This window comes from Mesoplodon mirus (assembly GCF_964341445.2).
Source record: "Mesoplodon mirus genome assembly, chromosome: X".
In the NCBI taxonomy this organism is placed as follows: Eukaryota; Metazoa; Chordata; class Mammalia; order Artiodactyla; family Ziphiidae; genus Mesoplodon; species Mesoplodon mirus.
Window position 1 is genome coordinate 105959897 of NC_138981.1, and position 21112 is coordinate 105981008.

Here is a 21112-nt window from a genome sequence, read left to right on the forward strand (position 1 = left end):
TGGAAGACAAAAGAAATAAGGGTAGAAGTTCCTAGTGCCTATTTTCATGGGACTAATATAAAAACATTGTCTGCCTTTGCCTGAACTAATGCAGTGCACTACTGACACATTTATTTTATTGATCCAATACATGTGTGCTACACTGATATTTATCACTAGAAATGATGGCTTACTATATAAATTAATATGTATTGTAATAACTGCTTTGCCCTTATTGCCCATGCAGAATTCTTTCATGTTTGCATATTTCGTATTCAATAGTCAAGAGCTTATTTTTTAGGCATCTACAGTTTCTTTAGTTTAGGATCTTTTGCAGTGATAGATACAAAAATAGGAAATTGAACCCCTGCCTTCAAAGAACTTATGTTTTTATAGACATACTCTCAAAGAAATAAGTCAGGAATAATGGCAAACACTCAAGTGTTAAACTGAGTACTGTAGTCCTGTGCTGCACCTCATGGTGGGGAGGGAGGCACATATCAAAAGTATAGACTATTATGCTTTTCCCACAAGAATTTCCGGTCAGGTAAGGGAGATATGACATAAGTGAATGAAAATTAAAATAAGAATGTAAGAATTAAACAGTGGTATGTCACAGGAGAGTAGAAGTTGAGTTGCAAGGTAGCAAAACAATTTTAGGAAAAATAATTGAAGCAGTTGCCCTAAGCCAAGCCTCAGAGGACGAAGTGTCTTTTCCTTAACTTACCATCAAGTTAGAGTATTTTAGGACCCACTGAATGCTACTACTTATCTAACCAAAGCATTGACAAATCAGTTGGTTACAGTGACTTAAGACTTTATATTTCTACCAAAGAGGTATATTAAGTGGCAAATGACTAATGGAAATACTGTCTCTAAAAGTCAAAAAATGTTTTTTTTCCAGAGGGCTGATATAGCTGTTGCTCCACTCACTATAACGCTGGTCCGTGAAGAAGTCATAGATTTCTCAAAGCCGTTTATGAGCCTGGGCATCTCCATCATGATAAAGAAGCCTCAGAAATCAAAACCAGGAGTATTCTCATTTCTGGATCCCTTGGCTTATGAAATCTGGATGTGCATCGTCTTTGCTTACATTGGAGTCAGTGTAGTTCTTTTCCTAGTCAGCAGATTCAGCCCTTACGAATGGCACTTGGAAGACAACAATGAAGAACCTCGTGACCCGCAAAGCCCTCCTGATCCTCCAAATGAATTTGGAATATTTAACAGTCTTTGGTTTTCCTTGGGTGCCTTTATGCAGCAAGGATGTGATATTTCTCCAAGGTTTGTTTCCATGTCATACCCAATGCCTACTTGCATGTTATGGCCATGATCCATTCATGCACATCTGATATTCACCCATCTCAAGTCCAGATTTCTTTCATTTAACATTCCATCCAGTGACAAATTATCATCAAGCCATTTTTGTTTGCTTGCATCCATGAAGTGAGTGTGTTATTGGTGTTGCTTTGAATGTCTTTCATGCATTTCTATGGTATCATCAATTTATACACATTATAGCAAACATTTGAACTCTGGATAAAGGCAACATTGCCAGCTAATATTGATATTATTCAGATAAAGCTAACACTAAATCTTGATCAGAACAAACAGGCATGGTTTCCTCATTAACTGAGCTAGAACATTCTCTCATTTGTCCAGAGACTGGATCTAGAAAATATTTAAAAGACAGAACTTTTCTTTAAAACCCTCCTACCTTCCCCTTTCCCCTCCATTTTTCATTTTGCTCTCTGACTGCCTAGAACTATTTCACTGTAGTACCTTGCCCAAGTTTTATCACTAAAACAATAAAACTTCTAGAAGAAAATATGGGAGGAAGTCTGTGTGACCTTGGATTGGACAAAGAGTTTCCAGAATGCAAAAAGCACAATCCACTGTAAAAATTGATAAACTGGACTTAACCAAAATTCAAAAATTTTGCATTTCAAAAGACATCATTAAGAAAATGAAAAGACAAGCCACAGTGGGAGAAAATATTAGGAAATCATACATGTGATAAAGGACTTGTCTGCAGAATATATAAAGATCTCTTGCAACTTAATAAAAAGAAGATAAACAACCCAATTCTAAAAATGGATGAAAGATGTGAATAGATATTTCCCCAAAGAAGGTATACAAATGGTTAATAATCACATGAAAAGATGCTCAACATCATTAGTCATTAGGGAAATGCAAATTAAAATCACAGTGAGACAGCTCTACACATCCTCTAGAATGGCTATAATCAAAAAGACAGATAATGCCAAGTGGTGACAAGGATGTGGAATGACTATAGCTCTCATCCATTAGTAGCATGAATGCAAAATACTACACCCAAATTGGAAAATGGTTTGGCAGTCTCTTATAATTAGACATACACTTAAAATATGACACAGCAATTCCACTCTTATTTACCTAAAAGAAAAGAAAACATATATCCACACAAAGACTTATACACAAATGTTCATAGGAGCTTTATTTATTATAGCCAAAAGTGGAAACAACCCAAATGTCCATCAACAGATGAATGGATAAACAAAATGTGGCATATCCGTACCACATTTGGAACAGAAAACTATTGAGCAACTAAAAAAAGGACAACTGATACATGCCACTAAATAAACTTTGAAAACATGATGCTAAATGAAAGAAGCCAGATGCAAAAGGCCACTTACCATATGATTCCATTACTTGAATTCCATTTATTGACTATCCCATATTGTATTATTCCATTTGTCCAGAATAGGCAAATCAATAGAGACAGAAAGCACGTTGTTGGTCTCTGGGGCCTTGGAGGGAGCAGAGAGGGGCTGATCAGGATCAGGATTAGGGTGAGGCAAGTGAAGCTGAGTAGAGCAAGTACAGGGGTCAGATCCAGTCTTTATTTTAAAATTTGCTATTTTGTTAATCATGGATTGTTTTGAATTAATTTTGATTTTTTAAAAAAATTATACTAAAATTCTCTTTATTTTGATTAATGAGATTTTGGCACCCCCTTAAATTTTGTGTGGGGGGCAAATGCCTCACTTGCCTCACCCTAGTCCCATTCCTATCAGGATTAACCACAAAAGGGCACAAGGCAACTTTTCAGAGTGTTGGAAATTTTCCAAACCTGGGTTGTGGCAATGGTTACACAACTCTAAATTTACTAAAATCATTAATTGTACACTTGCATTGGTGAATTGTATGGTATGCATATTTTACCTCAGTGAAGCTATTGAAGATATTGAATGTGAATATCCTAGACCTTACCCACTTAAAGTGTCGGCTCACCTAAACAAAAATGGTGGCAAATTCATAATTATAAAATGCTGTAAGCAAATGTAACATCTTTATAATCAGAAAAAAAATGAAATAAAAAGTTGTAGCTTTGGTAAAATTGAACATTAATCCAAATACTGACCAGAGTCAATTATACAAACATATAGGGATTTTCATTTAGACTAGAAGGACTCAGAAGGTCACCTACCATGTTTTTATAGCATACTTCATTTGAGGTTATCCACTTGGAGCACAAAACATTTAAAATGAAGTTTTGCAGTATAAATCCCTGGTAACCATCTTCAGCAGCTTTTACCCCATAACACGTGTGGGGTAAGCCTCATTTATCTGTCATTCTTTTTTGCCACCCTCAATCTGCTTGGTCAGATTCTCCAAATTATTTCACTCCCTATTCCTTTTGTGCTTGCAATGTGTGTCGTTTTGTGATATCATCTAGGAGTTAATTGTGCTAGTTTCTTTCTTTTCTGATTTTTTTAAATGTTCACTTCAAGAGATGAGGGTTTCTGAATGATCCTGTAATTGAATGATTTTTTTTTTTTTTTTTTTTGCGGTACGCGGGCCTCTCACTGTTGTGGCCTCTCCCATTGCGGAGCACAGGCTCTGGATGCGCAGGCTCAGCGGCCATGGCTCACGGGCCCAGCCGCTCCGCGGCATGTGGGATCCTCCCAGACCGGGGCACGAACCCGTGTCCCCTGCATCGGCAGGCGGGCTCTCAACCACTGCGCCACCCGGGAAGCCCTGAATGATTTTAACATGGCTGGTAATCTGTGTTGAGACAATGCTAAAGACTTATTAAGGCTGGAGATTTTATTGGTTTCTGTAAATGCATTTTCAAAACTAAATTTGTGATATCCCCACTGGAGTGCTACATACTACTGTGCATACTCAAACAGAACTCTTAAAAGGCCATTTGTTTTTAGAAGTATCTATGCATATTACCTCATTAAGTAATAATTTAAAAATGATGGCCTGAAAATGACAAGCTGGAAAGATTCTTTATTTTCAATTTTTGTAGCAGAATTTAAGCTGTGGCTCTTCTGTGGTGCTGAAATATATCAAGTGCTTTTTTCAAGGTACAGATTTTATTATTCTGCACTAGACACTGTCCTAGAGAGTGATGGCTTTCAAATGTTTGGAGCACAACCCTCGGTCAGAGATAAATTTTCCATCACAGCTCAGTACACATATATGTACGTAACAAAAGTTTCACCAGAAATTACCCTTACAGTGTGCCATGCACTCTGATATTATCTATTCTGTTTCTTTTTTTTTTCTAAATGCTAGTCACAACTCAACCCAGCAATGGGGCACACAGCCCCATTTCTTTTCAATGGCCATCCTTGGAATGCAAACTCTCCAGAAAGCCCAGAATGTGAGCGTGCATTGTACACTCTGACTTTTCTCAAAATTGGAGCAATTCAAGGCATTATAAGAGACCACACTTTAAAGTAGCGTTATCAAATATCATAGCAGGAGGAGATGTCAGAGATAAATTAATACAGCTGCATCCATTTACTGAGGGCCCAGGAACAACAATTTTCTCTGAGTTCCCACTGCATCTGGGCACTTTACCTGTATTATCATATGAATTCTAATCCTCAAAACACTATCACAAGGTGGGCATCGTACTTATTTTCTAGGTGAAGGTGATGCTCAGGTGAAGTAATTTGCCCAGTCACACAGCTAATGACAAAGCCAGTATTCATACCCAACTCCAATTCCAGAACCTGTGCTCTTTTCACTTCATACTGCTTTTCCCATATCATAGAGAAAGGAATAGTACCTGGAGAGATAATGTCATGGAACCCGAGGGCATGGAGGCTCTAAGAGCCAACAGTACAATTATTTCCACTACCACACACAGCCACGCACTACCGACCTAAAGGTGCACTGTTTGTTCCATTCTTTTCCTCATGCTCATGCCCAAGAGATGTTTTCCAGTCTCCCAACCTCTGATGAAACAGTACCTTTGCCCTGGCTGTTTAAGAAAATAGGCAGTGAGCATTTAAGAATGCTGCTGAACATGTGTTCACTCAAAGTTAAAGACTGGGAGATCAGCAACAAGACATCATGAGGAAAACTGAGCATGATTCCATTGCCATCAAATAAAGCTATGAACAGTAACCTAGAAGCCTAAAGAGTCTATGTCAATATTAGGTTTGATATTTTCAACTACCCCAATTGTTCAGGGTGACCAATTCAGGTGGAGACTGAGTAATCAATGTAATAAGCTGAGGTTATATTCATACACGAACTAATTTGTTGGGGGGAGTCAGGAGAAGAAAGTATGAGGAGATTGCATTCAACCCTCTTCCCCCTGATTGGGGGATGGGGAGATAGCCAGTGGGTGTAGCCAGATAGAGGGAACATAGTGATTAGGTATGCGGGTCCTGAAGTTCATCTCACTAGATTCACAATCCGCTTAGCTGTTGTGTAACGTGGGGCGAGGTACTAAATCTTGCTAAGGCTCAGTTCCTCATCTCTAAAATGTAAAGCACAGTGCCTGACATATAGTAAGTTCTCAATACACGTTACCTATTATCATTTTTAAACTGGCTGCTGCTAACCATCGTGGCTTCACAAATACTAATCGTTCACATTGCACTTGCATTTTAGTTCTTAATACTCCTTAGGAATATGGTTAAAATTTTTGTCAGTGCCAAATAGCCGATTTCCGATGAGAAATAACCAACAACATTCCTTCCTGAACCCATAAAGTGCTTTCCTTAAGGATTACACCACTTGCAAACATTTTGATTGTATTATTCCACAATGTCTTGCTGATATTGACAGGTGGTTGGAATTTTTTTTTAATCTGAAATTTATTTCGTTTGTAAAACGTTGACAGAACTGCTAAGCAGGCCAGAGTCCAAGTCCTTCCAGACAAATGCTCCCCCTGCTGACTTTCTCTAAAGCTGCAGGGACATCTGAGGGCTAGCCAAGTTGAAGAGACAAGGTTCCAGGGAATTGCAGCAGAGAAAATGGAAAGAACACACTAACCTGAACCTGGTTACTGTGTATAGATTATTCCATGGGCATTAGTCTCCTGTTAAGTTTTCCAGATAGCAATCACTTTGGAGAAGCAGGCAGGGGATCTGTCCAGGTTAGCTAACACATAGATCCTCCTTTTTTAAATGGAAAGTATGTGCAGAATAATAAAATATACGAAGGATAAAAAATGAATGGGATCAAAGACAATAGGAGAGTTTGGGGCTCCGTTTAAAGCAACAATAGCCTTTCCTTTACTGATGTATGACCAGTGTCTTCATCCTACTGCAACTGCAAATTCACTTCAAAGCAGTAGTGGTGTGGTAATAAATTAATTGTAGTAGCAGGATTTTTATTACAACTATTTCATGACTTTTCTGGCTGAAAGCTGTAGTTTTCAGTCTTTGGGAAATGGTTAGTTATTCCCATCAGAGAAGACTATAAGAACCAAAGATTGACTCTGCACATTTTTAAAAAATCTGTCATAGACAGCATTGAATGCAGTGTAGAAATGATGCCTACTGTGGAAGAAAGAAGAGGGAGAAAAGGAATGATAAAGAGTTTGTGCAAAGGAGAGAGGCAGTTTGCAGTTCCAGATCTTCATCTTGTGAAGCTAGTAAAGTGCCGATTTCAAAATTTACTTACAGGATGAAGGTTACAGCACATAGCTCACTTTTATTATCATTTCATAGGCCATAAAATACATTTTATTATTAACTTGGAAACTCTAGTTTCGTATGATCACAGATAACATGAGCATTGTGTATTGTTTTGCAATGTTATGTCTGTTTTTCTCTTGTTGCTAATTTACTTTCATTAACTTCATGCCTCCTCTTACATTTCTTCAAAAGGTATGATATGTTCCTTTAATGCATTTTTTATAAATACTAAATGACAGCATTTTATGGTCATTTCATTATGCTAACTTCAAAATCTGTCTTGTGCAACAAAACTACTTGAAATGAATGTTAAACATTTTGAAGCTGCATTAATGGAAGAAAAGATACTGGGAAATGACAGGTCTTTCTAACTCAACTATAAAGTCTTGTCTTGTTTTAATAGATCCTTTTAAAAATGTGACGGGGCTGACCCATCAGTCACTTTTTATATAGCCTCCATGTGAAATGTGGATTTAAAAGGCTATAGTTTCACTAATGAGAAAAGGGAAATGTGAAAATTCTTATAGAGCTTCTTCCCTGTGAGTTCCACTGCACATTTTCTCAGTGAAAGGATTTAGGCACCCATGACATACAAGGGAAGAAAGTGGTAGAAATTCCACCAAGACTCTTGTCAAAGCTACCACTGTCTCTCTTTTTTTTTTGGATGAACAGAAAATTTTATTTATATTTTTAAAAAATCCGTTCCTTTAAAAAACATCAGATCCCCAGAACTTACTCACTTAATAACTAGAAGTTTGTACACTTTGACCAACATCCCCTATTTTGCTCACCTCCCATCCCCTGAAAACCTATATTCTCTTCTGTTTTTCTATAAGTCTGGCTTTTTTTTTTTTTTTTTTTTTTTTTTTTGCAGTACGCGGGCCCCTCACTGCTGTGGCCTCTCCCGTTGCGGAGCACAGGCTCCGGATGCGCAGGCTCAGCGGCCATGGCTCACGGGCCCAGCCACTCTGCGGCATGTGGGATCCTCCCGGATCGGGGCACGAACCCGTGTCCCCTGCATCGGCAGGCGGACTCTCAACCACTGTGCCACCAGGGAAGCCCAAGTCTGGCTTTTTTAGATTTTACAGAGGTTAAATTCTTACTTGAACTGGCACAAAAGCTACTACTGTCTTGAAGGGAGAATGCTGAATGCAAGCTTGTGCATTCAATGCTGATTCCAAGGGAGCTCCTTTTTCCATCTATGCTGATGCTCGTGGATACTATTTTACCATTTCTATGTGGATATTCACCAAAATTCTCCATGATCATAGGTCTATCACAGTATTAACCACATAATTGCCAAAATCAACAGCCATGTAGACAAGAGGCCACAAAAAAGACCATTTTGCTTTTAGGTTTATTTTCAGTCATGTCAACAGCCAATTTGAGCTGAGTCATACAGATCAACCACATGATTATCTGAGTCAGCCATTAAGGTGGCCAAAATAACCAGATTATGATGTGCAGGCTTGATTTTAGATCACACAGACACAGCCACAGTCCATTAGCTGCAATAGAATGGCACAAATGTAATTTCCATAAATTAATGTGTTGTTCTCCACATTTCAAGCAGATAATACATAAACTACCATTAGTATTCACAGCAGCAGAATACACCCTTTTCCATACCAAACCATGATTCTGGAAATACTCCAAAATCAGTTTTCCCCTTGGTCTCAGTAAAACCCCATCATCCCAAATAAGGATGACATTCACAGTTCCATTCCAAATGAACAACAGATAATAAACAATAATTATCCAAACATGTTTGGTTTTCCTGCAGCTATATTTCTCAGTGTTTGTAGGAAAATTGCTCCTTCTATAATTTACACACCATTTTGGGTTTTCTTATACAAAATATGAGTATTTTATACTACAGAAATGTGGGCATGTCTTTCCGATTGCATAAGTCTAGATGATTTATTTCCTATTTCTCCTCTCTGTGCCTCAATTTCTTTACCTGTAGAATGCTCCATTTTCTTATCTGTAAAGGGATGGAGGATTAAAGGAGTTGACATACATAAACAATTATAACAGAGTCTGGCACATAGTAAGTGCTCCTTAAATGTTAGCTATTATTATCATTTTTATTACCCTATTACTATGAATGCTACTTTGAGCATTCATCTTTTATACAGTAAAATTATTTCCAGAGTCAGATCAACCCAGAATAAATAAAATGTATATGTTAACAATGAAGAAAGACTATGAAAGTTTCAAATTCATAATTGAAATATTCTGTACACTTTTAGCATTCAGATGTGACATTCTTTCTGACTCCAGATGTTTTTACATCTTCTGATTAAAAGGGAAATGTTCCCAGGTGAAATCCTGAGAGAGTATAACTATCAGTTAGAAAATCTGTTGCAAAGCAGACCTGCACATCCCCAAAGCTAAAAGTGATTATGTTCAGAAATAAATAAATAAGGGTTATGTGAAGCATCCAGGGACCAATAGGAATTACAGGCTTTTAAAAACCAAATAGTTTTGTTACAGTTAATCAATAAAGAATACTATTTATCAAAACACCTGCCAAAATTATTTGATCAGGGTGTAAAATCTAAAACAACTGAATTTTCCAGAGGCTAAAAAAAAGGTTATCTTGGGACACAGGAATTTAAATTTGCTTCAGAGTGGTAAAATGCGAGTACAGACAGAGAAGAGCTTGACTTGCCAGCTTTCAGCCCAGAGCTGCCCTCTTCCCACAGAGCCTGGAGATGTGCCAGGCTCCTACGCCTATTCTTGACTCTATGACAGAGTGGGTTCTTTTCCTGTGAGCTTTTCTGGGCATGAGAGAACACAGCCTAACCAGGATGGAGCTCCACCACAGAGCAGAACTATCCTCGGGATAATGTGGCAATGTTTTATAAAACCTAGTGACCAGATTTCATTTCTGCAAACAGAGCCAGCCTTCAGCAGCATTGTGAAGGACATGAAGTTTCCTCACTACAAGCCCTTACCCATTGAGCATTCAGTGCCCTCACACTGCCCCCTAACTGCCCACAGACCCTCTCCCTGAGTAGCATTCATGATGTAGGACCATGACTCCCAATCTTGGCTGCCCCAGAGTCTTATAAAAATGCTGCTGCCTAGGCCCAACCCTCAGAGATTCTGATTTAGTTGGCCTGGGGTGGAGCCTAGGCAGTTTTTTGGTCATTGTGTTTTGTTTTGTCTTGTCTTGAGCTCCCCCAATGATACTGATGTGCAGGCAGAGTTGAGAATCACTGATGTAGAAGAAGAACAATATTTCTCAGTTTGGGCCGCAGACAACTGCAATCACCAGTGATGCTTGAGAAGTCCAGATTTTTTTTTTATTTATGATTTAATTTATTTGTTTATTGAATTGTTAAATCGAAGTATAGTTGATTTACAATGATTCAGGTGTACAACAAAGTGATTCAGTTATACATACACACACACACACACACACACGTGCACACATATATCTATTCTTTTTCAGATTCTTTTCCATTATAGGTTAACACAAGACATTGAATATAGTTCCCTGTGCTCTACAGTAGGACCTTGCTGTCCAACATCCTTATTTTTTAAGAATGGCAATTTTATAAAGAATAATCCACTTATCATGGTATCACCTTAGCACATTGACTCCCACACTCCTAGTTTGTCTCTATGCATTTATGATTTTCACATGGCTGTGATCACAGAGTAGGTACATTATCTGCTTCTGTTAATTCTACTTATTTTTTTTGCCTTATAACAAATTTAATCAGTTATACATATACATATGTTTCCATATCCCCTCCCTTTTGCGTCTCCCTCCCACCTCCCTATCCCACCCCTCCAGGCGGTCACAAAGCACCGAGCTGATCTCCCTGTGCTATGCGGCTGCTTCCCACTAGCTATCTACCTTACGTTTGGTAGTGTATATATGTCCATGCCGCTCTTTCACTTTGTCACAGCTTACCCTTCCCCCTCCCCATATCCTCAAGTCCATTCTCTAGTAGGTCTGTGTCTTTATTCCTGTCTTACCCCTATGTTCTTCATGACATTTTTTTTTCTTAAATTCCATATATATGTGTTAGCATACAGTATTTGTCTTTCTCTTTCTGACTTACTTCACTCTGTATGACAGACTCTAGGTCTATCCACCTCATTACAAATAGCTCAATTTCATTTCTTTTATGGCTGAGTAATATTCCATTGTATATATGTGCCACATCTTCTTTATCCATTCATCCGATGATGGACACTTAGGTTGTTTCCATCTCCGGGCTATTGTAAATAGGGCTGCTATGAACATTTTGGTACATGTCTCTTTTTGAATTATGGTTTTCTCAGGGTATATGCCCAGTAGTGGGATTGCTGGGTCATATGGTAGTTCTATTTGTAGTTTTTTAAGGAACCTCCATACCGGAGAAGTCCAGATTTTTGAGCACTCATATTCTGAAGCAGTATTTTAACAAACACCCCAAGTAATGCCCATGCACAGTTACATTTAAGAACAAAATTTTCCCTGATTAAAACTTACCCATCTTCTGTCCCATTCTCCACTAATTGCATAGACTAATCCAGGATAATATGATAATAGATGCTGTTGAAGTAAAATGTTACATTTTAACCAAGCCTCCTGAAGAAAGCTCAGAGGATAATTCCAATAGTAAGAATTTCTAGGGCAGGTCAGTGAGGATGGTTTTCTTTGTTTTGATTATTTTGGTGGGGGAAGGTACAGACAAACCTTTTAGTGCTTCTCAAATCCTATTAATCAGGTAGTTTCCTACTTCACTTGAGGCCTGTCCTATGTGCTACATCTCAATTTGTAAAAGGGAAGAGTTTCAATCTCTGGATCTAAACTCCTGAACCCCACTAGCCATTTATATGAAGACAATAATAAATATTATCTTATGGCCCCTTGCCTTATGGGTAATCAGCTCCACAGAATGGCAATGTCTATATTAAATTTGTTAAACTCATAGCGCATAGTGCTTGTTTACTAGCTAGCACCTAATCATTTCTCTTCAAATATGTAAAGGTTTTCGACTCTGGGTTTCTCCCATGACATCACGTTACATCAGTGTTATTCAACCTTGACTGCACATTGTAATTGCCTGGAGAGATTTTAAAAATACATACGTCTGGGTCCCACCTCTCAGGTTCTGATTTCTTTGGTCTTGGCTGGGTCTGAGCATGAGTTTTTTTAAAGATCCCAGGCGATTCTAAGGTACAGGCAAGGCTGGGAACCACTTGCCTTAAAGGAAATAGAGCAGTCTTCCACAGGTGTGCCCAGAAAAGCTCACAGGAGGAGAATCAGGTAAGTACAATTATTACACCTAAGCAGGAACTGGAAAAAAGAAGGTTTTTTTTCCCGTGATTAAATAAATAATACTGCTTTGAAACCCATATAGGCCTGAAGAGCATTATGCATGTACCATCATCACATGCCATCATGACATGTGGTGATACTGTCAACGTGTCACTTTTGTTTGATGTGTTAATTCCCTGACATCATTTACTTCCCTCTTTCATCAGCTACACTGAAACCATTCCTCTTTCCAAAAGTAAAGATAAGCATTTCTTAAACTGAAATCCGGCCCCTCTGGGTCTGGATTGGTCTTTGTTTTGTAGATCACTCTCCGGGCGCATTGTTGGAGGGGTTTGGTGGTTCTTCACCCTGATCATAATTTCTTCCTATACGGCCAATCTCGCTGCTTTCCTGACTGTGGAGAGGATGGTTTCTCCCATAGAGAGTGCTGAAGACTTAGCTAAGCAGACTGAAATTGCATATGGGACCCTGGACTCCGGCTCAACAAAAGAATTTTTCAGAGTAAGTGCTTTACAGTTAATTGGGCCTGCTGGATTTTATTTTATCATCTGCTCACAAAGGCAGATTCACAGTGTTTTAAGGGAGGATCGGGAAACGGTGGGAATGTTATCAAAGCAGAGCATCTTAAATACAGAGCTACTTGCTTGGTGACCTAATTCATTGTCCTTTAGAACTAAGACTCGTGTGCGACATCACAGGGGGCATGTCAAGAGCACTGAGTTTGAACTCACAGGTTTGAATCCCAAGCCTACCACAAAGTGATCGTTTGTCCTTGGGCAAGTCATTTAACTTCTGTCGGCCTTGGTCCCCTTACTTGAATAATGAGGGGATTGAACTAAATAATATCTATTCTCCTTTTTAGCTTTTACAAAAGCAGTGATTTTATGTCTCAGCAGTTCACAGAAGTTAGGTAATTGACTCTGAGAATCTGAGGAGTGATGAACTATAAAATTACATATTCTATTTTAGACATTGGTTTTCTATTGAAATGTATTACAGTTGTTTCAAGTATTCATGTACATGCTGATAATTCAATTTTCTGGGAAGCTGATAATTGTTTTAACTTCTTGAGTAGATTTATTTCCCCCTCACTACCCGCACAAAGGCCAAATCTTGGTGAGGAAACAGCAAGTTGTTCACTAGCACAAGTTAGTAGAGTGTAAGTACTGTCAAGGAGAAAGAAGAAAGGAGATCAAAGGAGAATATTATAGAAGGATAATATGATGAACAAAACCACTTTTACATAAAATACCAATATTTTTGTTCTGTAGCAACTGGTCTATAAGAAAGGCTACCAATGGAGTGTTTAAGAACTCACATGATTTTTCAGTTGCCCCAACCAGGAAAATATGGTGGTTTCAGTGAGAAAATGGACCCATTCTATCCATACCACTGCCTGCTACTGTAAACCATGTAACTGGTTGTAGCAGTGATCCAGAAGCCACTCGTGTAGTAGGTAGAGAAGAAAAGTTTAGTCATTCTCTCCAACCAATAATCAAATTATCGGATGGCAGGTATAATTACTGACTTTTCCTCAAAGATCCACAGTAAACAAATGTTGGTTCTAAACCAGCTTGCTTTAAGAAATCAGTAAGAAATATATTTCTACATGTGTCATCATGGGATTTGTCCAGTTGTTTCATGGGAAAGCAGGAGGAGTGTGTTTCTTGAAATTATAGCAATTCACTAAAAACTGTTTTCATTCCCTGAAGGAGAAAGGGTTAATTCTGAGACCCTTTCCAGAAATCTCATTGGCTCAGGATATCCCTATCTCACCTCTACCACTATTTATCGAGCAGTTCATAATCTCCAACCAGGGACAGGGGCCTAGTACTAGAAGCATCAAAATGATATGAAGATCCTCTGGAACTAACCTGACCTTGACCCTCACTACGTTGGCAGTTCCAGAAGCTTATCTGGGAATAATCCCCCGCCCTCATGAAATCACTCACACATTTCAGGGCAGCAAGCCAGGGATTTCCATCTGCTGAGTACTCAGCACATAATCAGCTCCATGGAAATCTGGTTTAGTATCAACCTTCAGCAGAGCTTATGTTCACCAACCCAATAGGCATCAAGTTGCTAGAAGAAGTAATTGACTACTTAAGCTATCAAGACGCCAGACTTGGACCCTCCAATTAGGGATACTTGTTCCACTGGAAAGCATATTTCCTTCAGCGATGATAAGAAATTAGGAAGGTGTGCTTTAAATGGTCATCGATAGGTGGCATCAATTCCCATTAAGCTTTCAAAGGCCATTCATCCATATTGCAGGCAAAGGAGGCTCTCTGGGAAGATTTACTAACACAAAGGCTTGAAATTGTGACCAAGTAGTCATGGTCCCCATGCCCAGACCACATCCCCCACACATATTGTATCATTCTCAAAAACTAAGAAAGCATCTATTAATCCATTCAATGATGGTTTCATTAAAGAGCATCTTATTACCAGAGCCAATTTGAATCAACATTCAATTCTGAGCAAAGCTATTGCCACATTCTAATTGGTTTGCGGTTTCCCATGCTCAGCAATTCCTAGTGACCTTTACAGCCAATGAGTAATTCGTATGGAAATGGAACTGTTCTGAAAATCTGATTAGAAAAGGAGCCAGATATTTCTAGGTATAAAGAAGTGCAAATCATTTTCTAATTCCCGCACGCCAGTTTTCTTTTTCCTCAATTGGTTGCTAGTGACAGCAGTAAGGACTGTGGAGAAGTTCTTTAGGACAGCACAAAAAAGTTGATGATCTAAGAGTGGAACTGAGCAGTATAGGACAAGCAGCTCCTAGCCTGCTTGTACTGAAAAATGTTCTGTAAACCCAACAAAGGGAATGCTTGGTATTCATATAATACAGAGAGGCCCAACCAATTGGTTTCCAAGCCATCTGTCCTCTCAAAATCCTCTACTTTACCCCTCCTTGAACCCCATAAATCAGAGAAGGCAGCCAGCAAGAACACATCATCTCCTATTCAGGGACTTAACCGCCACAGCATGTCACTTTCCTCTCAGTCCTCCAAGATCTCAAGGCTATTTTAAGAGCAGTAACTCCTCCACATGCCAAAAAAAAAAAAAAAATCAAGGACCCCTGATGGCATGCCTTCCGAACTTTAGAGGATAAAACAAGATCACATGCAACATTTACAAACATAACATGAGCTCATTTCTTCCCATTCTCACTCCATATTAAAACCACAGGGACCAAGCAGTAACACCATAAAACAGCCCCAGGGCCAGCCCTCTAGAGAAAAATAAGTAAAAGTAAATTCCTTTCTAATTGCCCTACAGACGTTTTTTACTTGTCCTGGGTAAGGCTGCCATTAAAATGATGACATCTTTAAATGATTCTTTTCTCTCATTTTCTGAACTATCCTCGGCTGCTACCTTACAATCACATAAAGTCACTGGCACAGAGGGACCTGTTCCATCAGGAAAGGCAGGGAGGGACCAAACAAAATGCATGCAGCTGGAAGAGACATCTGAAATATTACCATCAACCCTCTTGACTTGAAAACTGATTTCCTTAGACAGCAGCTCCAAAACTAAATGTCCCAACCAAAGGTGGAGGCACCCATGCTAAAAAACAAATCGACAGCTTCACTGTCATTGCCCAGAGAAATGCCACTATGATTTGGAAAGCTACACCGAAATGATCATTCTCCACTAGGTTTGGAAATTTTAACCTGATGCAGATTCAGGTTAAAAAGTTGATCTGGGAGAAAAAGCAATTCCAAAATTCTCTCTGCCTTCAGACCCCTAGAAATATTAGAAGACCACTACAATGCTTGACTCTTTTTTTTAATGTTTTTATTGGAGTATAATTGCTTTACAATGGTGTGTTAGTTTCTGCTTTATAATGAAGTGAATTCTTTTCCAGATACTTGGCCATATCCCCACTGAAGATAGGTCAGGGTATAAAAGGATGTTGCTTTTTAAACTGAAATGTTAATGCTAATTTAAACCCTTTTAAGAAAATAAATATAAATGGAATGGAATGGGGAGAGACGTGCCTTACTCCAGCACCCCAGGCAGGACAGAAAAACTGAACTTTATCTGGAGACCACCAAGGGAACTGCCCTGTCTTCTGAGTTGCAGACATTCTAAGCCGCATGAAGCGCAGTTGAATTACTCATGAAGAATGTTTTATCTCAACACTGTTACGTTGTCATCACTCACTTTAACTTTTAAATGTTTTTGAAAAGCAGGCAGCAAAAAGAAGAGCCCTGTATTTCAAAAAATTATTTTTTTGGGAAGTAGTCCCTCCAAGAGTATGTAGATTCTCCTTATACATTCTGAATCTCTCTCTCTCTCTCTCTCTCTCTCTCTCTCTCTCTCTCACACACACACACACACACACACACACACACATTTACAATCAGAGTCCACATTTCAACATTTATTGGTTATTTATTATAGGGCTTTTGAACTTTATGGGGAAAGAAGAACAATCTCTCCACAAATTCCCCTATGCTAGGTATGGTGACATTTGGACATGATTAAGAAAACTAACCATTAATCTTTAAGCTTTACTACAACAGACCTCCCTTACCCCTACCCATCTCCTCACCTTAGGAAACACATCAAAATGTAAACATTCTTTTGTTAAAAATTTTCTCAGCAAGTACCATGAAGAATTTGAGAGCTTGACACTGTACCCGGACAACTGCAACCACATTTAATTAGTTTGAAGACATACAGGATGTGACCGAATGCTTGCGGACACAGCCAACTACACACTAGGGAACACATAACAGCAGCAACAGGAGATGAGTTGATACCAAGGAATGGTAGGTCAGAGACATTTATTGTATGTATTACTTAACAATTTTAAAAAAGAAATTGTTTTTTAATTATTTACATAGCCCTTTTGATGCCGCCTTATCCCCCCCCAAAACTTATTTTCCTATGTCATATAATATATAACACAGCAAGGCTCATAGACCTCCAGGTTAAGACTGGAGGTAGAGCAGCAGGTACAATGTGAGGATGCTGAGGCCTGGCCACATGGTACATTCAGACAGCTGTCAGCCTTTCCCATCCTTCAGCTGTCAGGGATCTGTGGTTTCCTGGGTCTTCCTTGCAGGCAAGTCTCAAGCTGGGTGGAAAGGACACTCACCAAGGGAGTAGAGGTTGACCTGACAACTATACACACAACACACCTAATATCTGTCTCCGAGAGAATGGAGGAAATGTGGCAACAAAGACAGGCTAATAACAATGCCCTAGGTTCTATTACTTATTCATCACTCTTTCAATAACTTTTTTTTAGGCGCCTACTATATGCCAAACTCCAGGCTAAGCACTGCAGAGCCATCTCCATAAACGAAATTAAATTTCTGCCTTTTGCCAAATCATATGAAAATACTTAGATAGGTTTTTTCGCCATATTTGGAGGTTATCTGGGGGAACAGATTGACTTAAAATATAGGCATCTCAGAGAACTAGATGATCATCCCTCCGGGGTAGCTGACGGTGTTTATTTCTATGGAGCGACTTCCCAGCATGTGCCAGTCTCTGGGTATGCTTCTCGGTGAACAAGAGTAGGGTTAATGATCCTCTGTAACCCCAGCAGGAAGGTCAGCTAAGTGATGAATAAAACAGAAATGGCCTCTACCCCCTAGGAGCTCACAGTCTAGTGGGCTAGATTTTCAACACATATTAACATACATTACCATACTCTATTCACACAACAATCCTGCCACGCAACCAGAACAGGTATTATTACACCTCCTTCAGAGAGGAAACACCTGAGGCAAGATGACCTTGTGACTTGCCGAAAGTCGAAAGTCGCTCAGCTCAGTGGGGACAAGCTAGAATTCTGAGTCCAGATTGGGTCCTCTTCCCATTTCATTTCAGTGCCTTTCTGGTGTGAGTGTTCATAGAAACATGGGGTCCTATGCACGAATCAAGCCTCTAGGACAGCACATGTTAAGTCATCTGTATCATCTCCTGGTTGATCTTTGTTTTTATTCCCCTTGATGGATCAATTAGAAAAGGAAACCTATACACATTGTTAAATGACATTTTTCCAGGCCCTGACAATCTCAAAAGGACCCAAGATAAGAAGGCAAAGAAAAGGAAGGCGTCCATAAAACTAGAGTGAATGCCACAAATGCAGCAATCCACATCCACTGATGCCTTTCTTGTTTTTCTTTGGGTAAGGGTCATTTGGTCTCAGTTTCCTCATCTATCAAGGGAAATAGTCCCTGCTCTACCTTCCTTATGGGTTTAGTTAGACTATCAGAAAAATCTCTTTAACGCTATGAAGGGTTCTACAAATCCCAGGAGACTTTTAAGAAAAGGGCCCAGCAATAGAGCCATTGAAGCATGGAGACTGTCCAAATAAGGCTCTGTGAAGACATAAGGGAGGGCTATTTCTCAAAAATAAAAGAAAATAATCTCTGCTTGCTCAACGGAAGAGAGGTGAGGATTTTTTCTGGCTTTGGGAGGAGAGATAAAGCTCATTTATATCCTTCCCCCATCCTCCTGATCCCATTCCTACCCCTATTATAAAATATGACTACTAGGGCTTCCCTGGTGGCGCAGTGGTTGAGAGTCCGCCTGCCGATGCAGAGGACACGGGTTCGTGCCCCGGCCCGGGAAGATCCCACATGCTGCGGAGCGGCTGGGCCCGTGAGCCATGGCCACTGAGCCTGCGCATCCGGAGCCTGTGCTCCGCAACGGGAGAGGCCACAACAGTGAGAGGCCCGTGTACCGCAAAAAATAAATAAATATATATATATATGACTACTGACTTCATCTCTTAGTCCATCTTTAGCCATTTCTTTGTGGTCTGCAGATTCGACAACTTCACCATGCACAATTTAAAGCTGCCCTTAAAGACCACCTAGAAACTTCAGGTGCTTCCAAGGTGGCATGCAGACCATCTGCCCAAAGTAACCAACCATATGGATTTCATTAGTCTGTCTCCGTTAGTCTTCCCAGGTAACCTACTTGCTTATGAGAGCATTTCACAGCTCAGAAAGCCTAAGGGGGTTAAGTCTTTGTTATTTTTGATGCTGCCAACTTTCTCAGACCACATCAGAATAATTAACATCACACAGAACTCCCAGATTTTTGTGAGAACTCTGAAACTCTCTTCCCTAGAGGAACTCATCTCAGGACCTCACTTTCTTTTTTTGTCTGACAAAGTCAAATCACCTAATAGCCTTGCAATTAGAGGACAGGGACTCATCTGTTCAATTAGACTTTCCTTGAGTTCACCTGGCAAGCCTGAGCAGGTTGATTATTTACAATTCCTTTTCATCACTATGAGAAGCCTAAATTGTTGACCATAAGGATCAACTAAAATTTCAACTTACTGAAACTCAATTCACAACAGCATTCAATTCACTAGAATGCTTGCACTCTGCTTTTGAAAGGAGAAGGAAACTCACAAAAACAAAATCTTGATGTGAATTTTTTTTTCAAAAAGGCAGTAGCAGATGCCTGTGGTCAGGTTCATTCCAGTCTTCAAAATCTTCTACATTTTTAACCAGTGAATAAAGAAATATTCAGTGTCTACAGTACCAATTTAGGCAACTGGGATACAGTAGGGGAAATATGACCGAATCCCTACCTTCAAGGAACTCACATTCTGTTTGAAGGAGAGAAACAGTAAGCATGTAAACAAATAGATGCATAAAATAATTTCAGGCACCAATAAGTGCTCTATGTATTATGATAGAGAATGACTTAGGACTGTTTTAACTGGGAGCTTGGGAAGGAGGGGTTCAGGGAAAGTCTCTTTAAGGAGGTAATATTTAATTAAAGACCTGAATAAGAGTTAGCCATGTGAAAATATGGTGGAAGAGTATTCTAAACAGAAGGAATAAGAAGTGCAAAGGTCCTGGGGCAGGAACAACCCTGGCGTGTTTAAGGGACAGGAAGACAACCTGGGTGACTAAAGATTGGAATTACATGCTAGGGTTATAGTGATGGAGATTGCGTAAAGTGGTCAAGTTTAGGATATATTTTGGAGAGAGTCACAGAATTTGCTGATGAATTAGATAACATTTGTGAGCAAAGTGGAAGGGCTCAGATTTTTGGCCTTCCTTTTCAGTGGCCACTAATGAAATCTGTAAGTCCTACATTTGTTAAATGATTTAAGGATACTTGTAGTAACTGTGAACTGCAAACTATAGTAACAAAGGAAACTGTAATAACAAGGGCTGAAAAGGTACACTAGGGCTGGTTAGGGAATTTTTCCAAGTAAGAAAATAAGAAGTCTTAAGGTTAATCATCAAAAAATTTTAGAAGTCCAGAAGCCCCTAATGATTCATGCCTTTACTGTGTCTTATTGCGGTCTTCTTAGAAGATGGTTTTATGGTAGAGGTATATTTTCACAGATGGCTAACTCCATTTCGCAAAAACATAACTTTCTTTATATTCCTGTTACTGGTACCTCATTTTTGCCACATGGCAGAAAAGATACACCCAGATAAATTCAGGCAAATTTAGTGATTTCCTAGTCATTTCAGGGTTTTTCACTCCCTCTTTCCTGGGATAATATCCAAGTTCCAGGGACTTTACATGATAAGAGTTAGCCATGTGAAAATGTATCATGGCATCAGGGGCAGCCATCTAACCCCAGATCATCAGGATCATTTCCAGGCATCCATTGAGCTGTACCACCCAGTTTGGATGTCAAGTAGTCTTTCCCCTCCACACTGACATTTGCTGCATCATCCCCTCATCCAGGCCACAAGACCTCTGCAGACCAACTAACCCTGCACTTATTTCAGCTCGCGATCTCTCTCTCTCTCTCTGTCTCTCTCCCCCCTTGCACTGTTATAGGGCTATTGGAATAGTCTCCTTCTCTCCTTCCACCAGTCTAGGACAGCGCCTTCCTCCTAGAGATCTCATAGATCTCACGTAACCATTGCTATTCTACGACGCCAGCACCAAGCTAGACATGGGCTGTTCT

The 21112-nt window shown here is 39.5% G+C and overlaps 1 protein-coding gene across 1 annotated transcript in view; it reads left to right on the forward strand.

The window, feature by feature from the left end:
* The window catches only part of GRIA3 (glutamate ionotropic receptor AMPA type subunit 3), a 287469-nt gene that overhangs the window by 222267 nt on the left and 44090 nt on the right, over positions 1-21112 (forward strand). The window contains exons 11-12 of the mRNA XM_082610164.1: positions 884-1260; positions 12492-12690. Of these exons, the coding sequence (XP_082466290.1) occupies positions 884-1260; positions 12492-12690 (576 nt within the window). The remainder of the gene's footprint in view (positions 1-883; positions 1261-12491; positions 12691-21112) is intronic.